General features: G+C 35.5%; 1 protein-coding gene across 3 annotated transcripts; it reads left to right on the plus strand.

The window, feature by feature from the left end:
- The first annotated feature begins 1,504 nt into the window (after positions 1–1,504).
- LOC137652098 (uncharacterized) lies at positions 1,505–12,340 on the plus strand. 3 transcript variants are annotated; one of them, XM_068385294.1, is made up of 3 exons: positions 1,505–1,544; positions 2,096–2,185; positions 10,995–12,337. In XM_068385294.1, the coding sequence occupies exons 2-3, from the start codon at positions 2,113–2,115 to the stop codon at positions 11,372–11,374; spliced, it is 453 nt and encodes a 150-aa protein (XP_068241395.1). In that variant the 5' UTR covers positions 1,505–1,544; positions 2,096–2,112; the 3' UTR covers positions 11,375–12,337. The 3 variants fall into 3 exon arrangements, with proteins under 3 accessions (XP_068241395.1, XP_068241396.1, XP_068241397.1); XM_068385295.1 differs by having other exon boundaries at positions 1,507–1,571; positions 10,995–12,339; XM_068385296.1 differs by having other exon boundaries at positions 1,543–1,575; positions 10,995–12,340.
- Positions 12,341–12,500: the final 160 nt, after the last annotated feature.

Genomic DNA, 12,500 nt, shown 5'->3' on the forward strand with positions numbered 1-12,500 from the left:
ACATTAACAGAGAGAGAGAGAGAGAGAGAGAGAGAGAGAGAGAGAGAGAGAGAGAGAGAGAGAGAGAGCACTTCTCTCTTTCTCTCTCTCTCTCTCTCTTTCATATCAGTTGTGAAATCACTTAAAAACATTATTATTATTATTATTATTATTATTATTATTATTATTATTATTATTATTATTATTATTATTATTATTATTTGCTAAGCTACAACCCTAGTTGGAAAAGCAGGATGCTATAAGCCCGAGGGCTCCAACAGGGAAAATAGCCCAGTGAGGAAAGGAAATAAGGAAACTACAAGAGAAGTAACTAAATTTAAAATGAAATATTTCAAGAACATTAACAGAGAGAGAGAGAGAGAGAGAGAGAGAGAGAGAGAGAGAGAGAGAGAGAGAGAGAGAGAGAGAGAAGTACTCTCTCTCTCTCTCTCTCTCTCTCTCTCTCTCTCTCTCTCTCTCTCTCTCTCTCTCTCTCTCTCTCTCTTTCATATCAGTTGTGAAATTACTTAAAAAACATTATTATTATTATTATTATTATTATTATTATTATTATTATTATTATTATTATTATTATTATTATTATTATGCAAAATAAATGGAAGTAGCTCAAATCAAATAAAAGAACCCAAATCAAATCAAAAGTAGCTCAAAAAGTCCCAAAGGTGTAAAAAGTAGCCCAATTTGTGGTTTGTAGCCAAATCTGGATAGTGCAGCACTGCCGTTGTTGCCACTGAACATCAGAAATCGTATGGACGGGAAAAATGTCATATAACAAATACAATTACTTATGGAAAATTTATGTAAAATGGAACTAAGTGACATCAAGAAATCGTTTTTTTCGTGATATTTTCAATGCAGATATTTACACAAAAATGTTTTTTTGCCCACTTAAAGGTTAGCTATAGTAACAGTATCGTACGTCTGGCTGTGGCACACACCAATGTTGCCAGAAATAAATAAAACTAGACTTCATCCCCTTACGCCCCAATGCTGTACGACCTACGACATTTAGATTTATTCAGCAATTTTGTAATACATTTCTTTTATCACTGAGTTGGTTTTCTAATACATTGCGTAATTGTTATTATTACATCCGTTAAACATAAGGTTTAAACCAGAGTTTACTATTTGTTCGTGATTGGCTACTTAAAAAAACTACCTTCACCCATGATTACGTTAATCATTCATGACTAATACGTCGGTGTCTTCATATATTGCATTAAGTTCTCCTCAAGTTAGCAGTATGGATAATAACTTGAGAACTTTCCAAGCTCTAGATCAAGAATGGAGCCAATCAACTTAAAAGACTAAGGCATCCGTTTATATTTTTTACTAATATAACAATGCATGATCTTTGCATGTGATTTCACGACATTTTGAAGCCTTATAGTGCAGCGATTGATTAAAATGTATATCTGGCAACGCTGCTTGTTGCTGGAAACCGTTGGGATTTCCTGGATCCCATTCCTGGAATGCAAGTATGCAACTAAACTCAGCCAGTCTACGCCCAGCTCTGTGACAGTGAGGATTTCGTGACGTGAGGAGTAAGAAAGCCAGGATAATAAGATTGTGTATGTATGTATATATATATATATATATATATATATATATATATATATATATATATATATATATATATATATATATATATATATATATATATATATACACTTTACATTTGTGTGTGTATATATATATATATATATATATATATATATATATATATATATATATATATATATATATATATATACACAAATGTAAAGTGTGTATATATATATATATATATATATATATATATATATATATATATATATATATATATATATACACAAACACACACACACACACACACACGAATCATTAAGAAGAAATAAGCATACTCAATTTCACAAGAAACGGCGGAGCTAAATGTCAAAATATTATGGCTACTATTGTCTGGAATCACTTGAACATTGCTAACATTAACTTACTGAATATACACAGTGTGGCCCTTCAAGTATACATCAAATCAAATCAATAGTTATAGAATTTTTGCTTTGAAATCATTATAAGTGAAAAGTGATTTTTTTTTTCATTTCTCTTTTTTTTTCAGGTTACGAATAGTAAAACATGATTTTGAGAGTCGTTCCATATGTTGTGACTTTCCTCTGGTGTACATTCGCTGTTGATGCCTTAGTGAACGGTAAGTGAAAGTTCAAGGCCAGGTTTTACCAGAATTAAATCGTGTATAGCTTACAAATGATTCGGTGCTATTATAGCGTGAGGTCTACCACACTATAGCGTGAGATCTACCTTCCGTTAGTACTATAGCGTGAGGTCTACCGCTGAATTATTCGTCCCTCAGAGATAAAACACATTTCATACATTTGTTTAGGCAATAAAAACTTAATTTACACATATCTTAAAAATGACTTAAATAGATAATTGGATTTCTAATTACATTAAAAAAAGGAATAAAGGTAAAAATAAACATGTTATCATATATTTCCATACATTTATTCTAGCGATACACTTTTCGAACATCAAACAGGATATCATATATTTCCATACATTTATTCTAGCGATACACTCTTCAAACATCAAACAGGTTATCATATATTTCCATACATTTATTCTAGCGATACACTCTTCAAACATCAAACAGGTTATCATATATTTCCATACATTTATTCTAGCGATACACTCTTCAAACATCAAACAGGTTATCATATATTTCCATACATTTATTCTAGCGATACACTCTTCAAACATCAAACAGGTTATCATATATTTCCATACATATATTCCAGCGATATACTTTGTACATTAAACAGGTTATCATATATTTCCATACATTTACTCTAGCGATACACACTTCGTACATCTTCTAAGAATGACAAAAATAGATCATTGGAAGTTTTTTTTTTTCATCACCTTCCAGCAAAAATGATCAAGATGAGACCGGAACAGCTGACGACCAACACCTCGCATTAATATCTTCAGAATCATCGTTTTAGCGTCCAACCACGATCGCTCAATTGCCTGTGTGTGCTCCTGTTGCTGGTGGTTCACTGTAGAATGCTGATATCTCTTTTAGGCCGAGGGAAAAACTGATTTAGGAGATCCATTTGCTTCCTTTTATATGGGCAGGTCACGTTTTTGATGGATTTGGGCAGTTCATGGTTGGTGCGGGGCTCTGGGACGCTGATCACACGGTAGACCTCACCCTCCACCTGGGTAGGCGACATATGGCGGTAGACCTCACACTATAGTAGCACCAATGATTCTTTTGTTGGAAGTGTAAATGGCAACTATTTAATTAGTTGCCAACTATACTATTATTATTATTATTATTATTATTATTATTATTATTATTATTATTATTATTATTATTATTATTATTATTATCAGAAGCTAAGCTACAACCATAGTTGGAAAAGCGGGATGCTATAAGCCCAGGGGCCCCAAAGGGAAATATAGCCCAGTGAGGAAAGGAAGCAATGAAATATAAAATATTTCAAGAACAGTAATATTAAAATAAATATTTCCTATACAAACTATAAATACTTTAACAAGCCAAGAGGAAGAGAAATAAGATAGAATATTGTGCCCGAGTGTACCCTCAAGCAAGAGACTTTTAAATATAAAGATTGCCATAGAAACCAGTGCTTTAGCAGATTGCCTTAGAAAATAGCGCTAACAAAGATTGCCTTAGAAACTAGTGCTTTCACAGATTGCCTTAGAAAATAGCGCTAACAAAGATTGCCTTAGAAACTAGCGCTAACAAAGATTGCCTTAGAAACTAGCGCTTTCACATATTGCCTTAGAAACTGGCGCTAACAAAGATTGCCTTAGAAACTAGCGCTAACAAAGATTGCCTTAGAAACTAGCGCTAACAAAGATTGCCTTAGAAACTGGCGCTAACAAAGATTGCCTTAGAAACTAGCGCTAACAAAGATTGCCTTAGAAACTAGCGCTAACAAAGATTGCCTTAGAAACTAGCGCTAACAAAGATTGCCTTAGAAACTAGCGCTAATAAAGATTGCCTTAGATACTAGTGCTTTCACAGATTGCCTTAGAAAATAGCGCGTTCACATATTGCCTTAGAAAATAGCGCTAACAAAGATTGCCTTAGAAACTAGCGCTTTCACAAATTGCCTTAGAAACTAGCGCTAACAAAGATTGCCTTAGAAACTAGCACTTTCACATATTGCCTTAGAAATTAACGCTAACAAAGATTGCCTTAGAAACTAGCGCTTTCACATATTGCCTTAGAAACTAGCGCTAACAAAGATTGCCTTGGAAACTAGCGCTTTCACATATTGCCTTAGAAAATAGCGCGTTCACATATTGCCTTAGAAAATAGCGCTAACAAAGATTGCCTTAGAAACTAGCGCTTTCACAAATTGCCTTAGAAACTAGCGCTAACAAAGATTGCCTTAGAAACTAGCACTTTCAAATATTGCCTTAGAAATTAACGCTAACAAAGATCGCCTTAGAAACTAGCGCTTTCACATATTGCCTTAGAAACTAGCGCTAACAAAGATTGCCTTGGAAACTAGCGCTTTCACATATTGCCTTAGAAACTAGCGCTAACAAAGATTGCCTTAAAAACTAGCATTTCGCAGATTGCCTTAGAAACTAGCGCTAACAAAGATTGCCTTAGAAACTAGCGCTTTCACAGATTCCCCTAGAAACTAACGCTTTCACAGATTGCCTTAGAAACTAGCGCTAACAAAGATTGCCTTGGAAACTAGCGCTTTCACATATTGCCTTAGAAACTAGCGCTAACAAAGATTGCCTTAAAAACTAGCGTTTTCGCAGATTGCCTTAGAAACTAGCGCTAACAAAGATTGCCTTAGAAACTAGCGCTTTCACAGACTGCCTTAGAAACTAATGCTTTCACAGATTGCCTTAGAAACTGGCGCTAACAAAGATTGCCTTGGAAACTAGCGCTTTCACATATTGCCTTAGAAACTAGCGCTAACAAAGATGGCCTTAAAAACTAGCGTTTTCGCAGATTGCCTTAGAAACTAGCGCTAACAAAGATTGCCTTAGAAACTAGCGCTTTCACAGACTGCCTTAGAAACTAACGCTTTCACAGATTGCCTTAGAAACTAGCGCTAACAAAGATTGCCTTGGAAACTAGCGCTTTCACATATTGCCTTAGAAACTAGCGCTAACAAAGATTGCCTTAAAAACTAGCATTTTTGCAGATTGCCTTAGAAACTAGCGCTAACAAAGATTGCCTTAGAAACTAGCGCTTTCACAGACTGCCTTAGAAACTAATGCTTTCACAGATTGCCTTAGAAACTAGCGCTAACAAAGATTGCCTTGGAAACTAGCGCTTTCACATATTGCCTTAGAAACTAGCGCTAACAAAGATGGCCTTAAAAACTAGCGTTTTCGCAGATTGCCTAAGAAACTAGCGCTAACAAAGATTGCCTTAGAAACTAGCGCTTTCACAGACTGCCTTAGAAACTAACGCTTTCACAGATTACCTTAGAAACTAGCGCTAACAAAGATTGCCTTGGAAACTAGCGCTAACAAAGATTGCCTTAGAAACTAGCGCTTTCACATATTGCCTTAGAAACTAGCGCTAACAAAGATTGCCTTAAAAACTAGCGTTTTCGCAGATTGCCTTAGAAACTAGCGCTAACAAAGATTGCCTTAGAAACTAGCGCTTTCTCAGACTGCCTTAGAAACTAACGCTTTCACAGACTGCCTTAGAAGCTAACGCTTTTGCAGATTGCCTTAGAAGCTAGGGCTTTCTCAGATTGTCTTAGAAACTAGCGCTTTCACAGATTCCCTTAGAAGCTAACGCTTTTGCAAATTGCCTTAGAAACTAGCGCTTTCACAGATTGCCTTAGAAACTAGCGCTAACAAAGATGGCCTTAAAAACTAGCGTTTTCGCAGATTGCCTTAGAAACTAGCGCTAACAAAGATTGCCTTAGAAACTAGCGCTTTCACAGACTGCCTTAGAAACTAACGCTTTCACAGACTGCCTTAGAAACTAACGCTTTCACAGACTGCCTTAGAAGCTAGGGCTTTCTCAGATTGCCTTAGAAACTAGCGCTTTCACAGATTACCTTAGAAGCTAGCGCTTTTGCAAATTGCCTTAGAAACTAGCGCTTTCACAGATTGCCATAGAAACTAGCGCTAACAAAGATGGCCTTAAAAACTAGCGTTTTCGCAGATTGCCTAAGATACTAGCGCTAACAAAGATTGCCTTAGAAACTAGCGCTTTCACAGACTGCCTTAGAAACTAACGCTTTCACAGATTGCCTTAGAAGCTAACGCTTTTGCAGATTGCCTTAGAAGCTAGGGCTTTCTCAGATTGCCTTAGAAACTAGCGCTTTCACAGATTACCTTAGAAGCTAGCGCTTTTGCAAATTGCCTTAGAAACTAGCGCTTTCACAGATTGCCTTAGAAACTAGCGCTAACAAAGATGGCCTTAAAAACTAGCGTTTTCGCAGATTGCATTCGAAACTAGCGCTAACAAAGATTGCCTTAGAAACTAGCGCTAACAAAGATTGCCTTAGAAACTAGCGCTTTCACAGACTGCCTTAGAAACTAACGCTTTCACAGATTGCCTTAGAAGCTAATGCTTTTGCAGATTGCCTTAGAAGCTAGGGCTTTCTCAGATTGCCTTAGAAACTAGCGCTTTCACAGATTACCTTAGAAGCTAGCGCTTTTGCAAATTGCCTTAGAAACTAGCGCTTTCACAGATTGCCTTAGAAACTAGCGCTAACAAAGATTGCCTTAGAAACTAGCGCTTTCACAGACTGCCTTAGAAACTAACGCTTTCACAGATTGCCTTAGAAGCTAACGCTTTTGCAGATTGTCTTAGAAGCTAGGGCTTTCTCAGATTGCCTTAGAAACTAGCGGTTTCACATATTGCCTTGGAAACTAGCGCTTTTGCAAATTGCCTTAGAAACTAGCGCTTTCACCTATTGCCTTAGAAACTAGCGCTAACAAAGATGGCCTTAAAAACTAGCGTTTTCGCAGATTGCCTTAGAAACTAGCGCTAACAAAGATTGCCTTAGAAACTAGCGCTTTCACAGACTGCCTTAGAAACTAACGCTTTCACAGATTGCCTTAGAAACTAGCGCTAACTAAGATTGCCTTGGAAACTAGCGCTAACAAAGATTGCCTTAGAAACTAGCGCTTTCACATATTGCCTTAGAAACTAGCGCTAACAAAGATTGCCTTAAAAACTAGCATTTTCGCAGATTGCCTTAGAAACTAGCGCTAACAAAGATTGCCTTAGAAACTAGCGCTTTCACAGACTGCCTTAGAAACTAACGCTTTTGCAGATTGCCTTAGAGGCTAGGGCTTTCTCAGATTGCCTTAGAAACTAGCGCTTTCACAGATTACCTTAGAAGCTAGCGCTTTCGCAGATAGCCTTAGAAACTAGCGCTTTCACAGATTGCCTTAAAAACTAGCGCTTTCACAGATTGTCTTAGAAACTAGCGCTAACAAAGATTGCCTTAAAAACTAGCATTTTCGCAGATTGCCTTAGAAACTAGCGCTAACAAAGATTGCCTTAGAAACTAGCGCTTTCACAGACTGCCTTAGAAACTAACGCTTTTGCAGATTGCCTTAGAGGCTAGGGCTTTCTCAGATTGCCTTAGAAACTAGCGCTTTCACAGATTACCTTAGAAGCTAGCGCTTTCGCAGATAGCCTTAGAAACTAGCGCTTTCACAGATTGCCTTAAAAACTAGCGCTTTCACAGATTGTCTTAGAAACTAGCGCTTTCACAGATTGCCTTAGAAACTAGCGCTTTTGCAGATTGCATTAGAAACTAGCGCTTCTATGTATTGAATCAGAAACTTGCGCTTAGAAAGATTGCAATATAATCAAATAAAAATGAACTACAGTAATCGTGGCCATTATAAAGTTAAGGCAGTCAACTGTTGGATTTGGTGGAAACTTGTATATGGCAAAAAGTCAGACATAAAAAAAAAAAAAGAAAGACAAAAAGAATGATCTATGATGACTCATCTCCGAGGATAGAGACATAAAAGTTCACTTCTCGACAAAGAGACGCCAGACTTCTTCTCCCATGAGTCAGGAATCTGTACTTGCGACATGATAGGCAACATATAAAACTAAATCTCGATTATTGGTAGGACTAAAGCATTAGATCCTTTCACTCATATCACGTTTTTGATAGACATATCAGGTCTGTCTCAGGTTTAGGTTCCTGGTTCAGGTTCAGGTTCAGGGGTGAGGCCCCTTTGCAACGGCACCTCTATAGTTTATTTCCCTTTCATACTAATTTGTCTTCTCCACATCAGATTTTATTCTTCCCTTTTTCTTTCCCGATTTGATTTAACTGGATAAAAATTATCCAATTATTTTCTTTAGATCTTCCTCTAAGGGTTGTTGAAGCTCAAGTTAATTTCTTTCTTTCTTTTCTATATTCAGCTTTTACTCGATTACCAAAAAAAAAAAAAAGGAATTATTATAAAGGGGAAAAATTACTTTTTTATAATGTTCCGATTATTTTTCTCCTGTCTGGTCTCCAGAGAGTGACTCCTCTTGTTTTGGTGAACGATCACATAAATTCATTATTCCTGATCTTAAAAAAAAAAAAAAAAAAAAAAAAAATGTTCTCTAGAACCTTCAACCCTTCATTACGCATGCTATTAAAGTTTTTCATACTGCATACCATGCATAACAATCAGATCTTCCTGGATTGTACCCTGTGACGTTCATTGCTAAGTAGCCTACGCATTTGATTTAAAGTCTTGCCCCTTCTGTAGCAAAGTTCCACACTAAATTAAGGCTTTCAATGCCGCTCCTGAATGACAGAGACAAGGGTTAGAGACAAGGGTTAGTGACAAGGCCCAACCTAGCAGGACAATGCCCTAGAGACTGGCCTTAAATACATTAAGGTCTGTCTGTCCGTCTCTCTGTGAGTGTATATATATATATATATATATATATATATATATATATATATATATATATATATATATATATATATATATATATATATACATATATATATATATATATATATATATATATATATATATATATATATATATACATATATTTATATATATATATATATATATATATATATATATATATATATATATATATATATACATATATTTATATATATATGTATATATATATATTTATATATATAATGTATATATATATATATATATATATATATATATATATATATATATATAATGTATATATTATTATATATATATATATTTATATATATAATGCAATATATATAAATTATATATATAAATATATATATATATATATATATATATATATATATATATATATATATATATATATATATATATATATATATATATATATATATATATATATATATATATATATATATATATATATATATATATATATATATATATATATATATATTTATATATACATTATATATATTATATATACATATATATATGTATATTTATATATACATTATATATATCATATATACAGTATACATACATACATACATACATACATATATATATATATATATATATATATATATATATATATATATATATATATATATATATATATATATGATCAGCACTCCCCCCAATCTAAGACCAGTGAGAACCAGGCAATGGCTGCTGATGACTCAGCATGTAGACCTATAGTCTCCCCCAAAACCCACATCTTTACCTCACAAGGATGGAATGGTTGCAGACGCTACAAGAAACTATCGAGCTTGAGCGGGACTCGAACCCCAATCCAGCAGAACGTTAGGCAGGGACGTTAACAATAGGCCACCACAGCCCTAGTTCTCTAAAAGTTACATAAACACTGACCCACTTGTTGATAAACTCGAGAGAATTTCACAAGTCAAGCGCCCTTTCATAAGTAGGTTGCCCTGATTCTCATCCCCCTGTTTACTTAACACGGTCTTTATCTCAATTAGTTTTTATTATTCCTTCTTTACAGTTTTGTTCTTTATCTAATTTATTTCTCTTTTTGGCCTTTGGGTTTCTAGCATTTGCTTCTTTTCCAACTAAGATTAATGATGATAATTGATATTGATAATGATAATACTTTACCAACTTTATCACTGTTATCAACATGATATTTGACACTAAATACTTCATTCTAATTATTATTTCTTAAAAGTTTATCAATTCATATAATCTTATATGAGTTGGTGTACATTAGGTCGCCAACTTACAAACTTAATGGGTTCCAAATCGAATTTTGTCAAAATTAGGACTAGGTTAGGCCTAGCCTGACTCCAGCTACAAAAGTCAACAATAATCAGGTTTCATAATAGATATCAGGTTCTTGAAAATGTCCTTTTGCTTAGTGTTTTAAATGATATAATATTGTTTTATCGCAATATTTATTAATCTTATTACAGTATACATAACTTTGACTTCATTTGGATTTTGTATCTACGAATGTTCGTAAGTCGAGTGTTTGTAAATTTGGGACCTAGCAAAGATTAGTTTCAGGCAGGGCTCTCATAAGATGTTCAAGGGATTACCTCAGAAATTACCTCAAATTTAGAGAAATTACCTTAAATATTATAAAAAAGCTCATAAAACGCAAAGCCATTATATTATGATTAGCAAATGCTCTCTATTTTGTGAAAAATCTGAAAGATAAATTTTATATACACAATGTTACTCTATAATCGAAAGATTACCTGATGAAAAAAATTACCTTGAAAGTACCATCACTCTAGAAATTTCCTTAAATTGACCAAAATTACTTGATCTGAGGTAATTACCTTAAAAAATGAGAGCCCTGGTGTCAGGCCACAAGATTTATTGCTTTGTATCCTTATTTCCTTTCCTCACTGGGCTATTATTCCCTATTGGAGCCCTTGGGCTTATAGCATCTTGCTTTTCCAACTAGGGTTGTAGCTTGGCTAGTAATAATAATAATAATAATAATTGTGTAAATTAGCTCCAAGATTTCAAATACTTGTTTACCTAAGATTCATTCATACTTTCTCCCCTTATCTCAGATACAGCACAGGCCCAGAATTCCACCAAGCCCGTGTGTGAACCACGGGACATATTTGTCTCGTGGAAGAATGTGAGGAACTATTTGGTTAAACACAACCGCCAAGTCTCGATCCCCGGGACGTGGAGAGGAGAGCCGTTGAAAGTATTGCGTTGTCGGGATTTCTTGTGTCCATGCACCGACAGCGGCTTCTATTGCGGCCCGGATAAAGAAGAAGTGCTAGAGACCGTTATGGAAATGTATGAAGGCAAAACGCACGTTGCCAACCTTACTGTGAAATTCGTCCAGGACAAAACCTGCAAATGTTCAATGACAAAACCCATTTTAGACGATATTTTAACACCGCCGTACATCCTTCAGTCCGACGCAACGTTGATTTAAAGAGAAGTAGGCCTATAGCAAGAATCTATCCAGATATTTAAAAAAATTCACAAACCTTCCCCATCCTTATCCCTACATTAAGGGGTCGGTTGCCGGATGCACCCTCTCCAATGTCTTCTATCAAAGCCATCCTCTTCCACCAAACCTCTTTTACCCATTATCATCCACCTTATCTCGCCATCTAATTCTCTGCCTCCCTCTCGATCTTCTCACCCTAACAGCTTCTTCCCAAGCCCTCCCCACCATCCATTCTCAACACGTGTCCACACCATCTCAGTCGTGACACTCTCATCAGCCCTATAATCTTTACTACGCCTGTCACTCTTCTTATTGCATAATTTTCTAGTCATTCAAAAGGTGATATTCCCATAACCTATCTCAGTATTTTCATCTCTATTCTCTCAAGCTTTGCTTTCTCTTTTCGCCTTAAGGCGGGTTTACACGGTCGAACGGTTTGTCCAACGTGGTTCGACAGACGTGTTTGAAGCGATGTTCGAACGTTTGTCGAACAGTTCGTAGAAAGTCTGTTCTCGCCTGACTTTTGTGGGCGGGGCTTCATTGTCCAAAAACCTTATGCATTTGCGTCTGACTCCACTTCTTCGAACCATTTCACAAGCAGGTTCGACAACCGGGTTCGAAACACCGTTTGACCGTGTAAAGCCTGCTTTAGAACCCACGTTTCGCGATCCATACATTAACACTAATCTTATTACTGTGCTATAGATCTTGAATTGTAGCTTGATTGGCATTTCCTTATCACAGAATAATGGTATTCTTACCACTCCTACTACCTCCCTCCAGCTCTCCCAAACTTCAGCCTCACATCCTCCCTTCTGACTTTTAGTAGACTCGAAGTATATGAATTACTCTACCTGTTTTATAACTGAGTCTCCAGACTTTTTGTAGACTCGAAGTATATGAATTACTCTACCTGTTTTATAACTGAGTCTCCAGACTTTTAGTAGACTCGAAGTATATGAATTACTCTACCTGTTTTATAACTGAGTCTCCAGACTTTTAGTAGACTCGAAGTATATGAATTACTCTACCTGTTTTATAACTGAGTCTCCAGACTTTTAGTAGACTCGAAGTATATGAATTACTCTACCTGTTTTATAACTGAGTC

The sequence above is a fragment of the Palaemon carinicauda genome, chromosome 13, assembly GCF_036898095.1.
Source record: "Palaemon carinicauda isolate YSFRI2023 chromosome 13, ASM3689809v2, whole genome shotgun sequence".
In the NCBI taxonomy this organism is placed as follows: domain Eukaryota; kingdom Metazoa; phylum Arthropoda; class Malacostraca; order Decapoda; family Palaemonidae; genus Palaemon; species Palaemon carinicauda.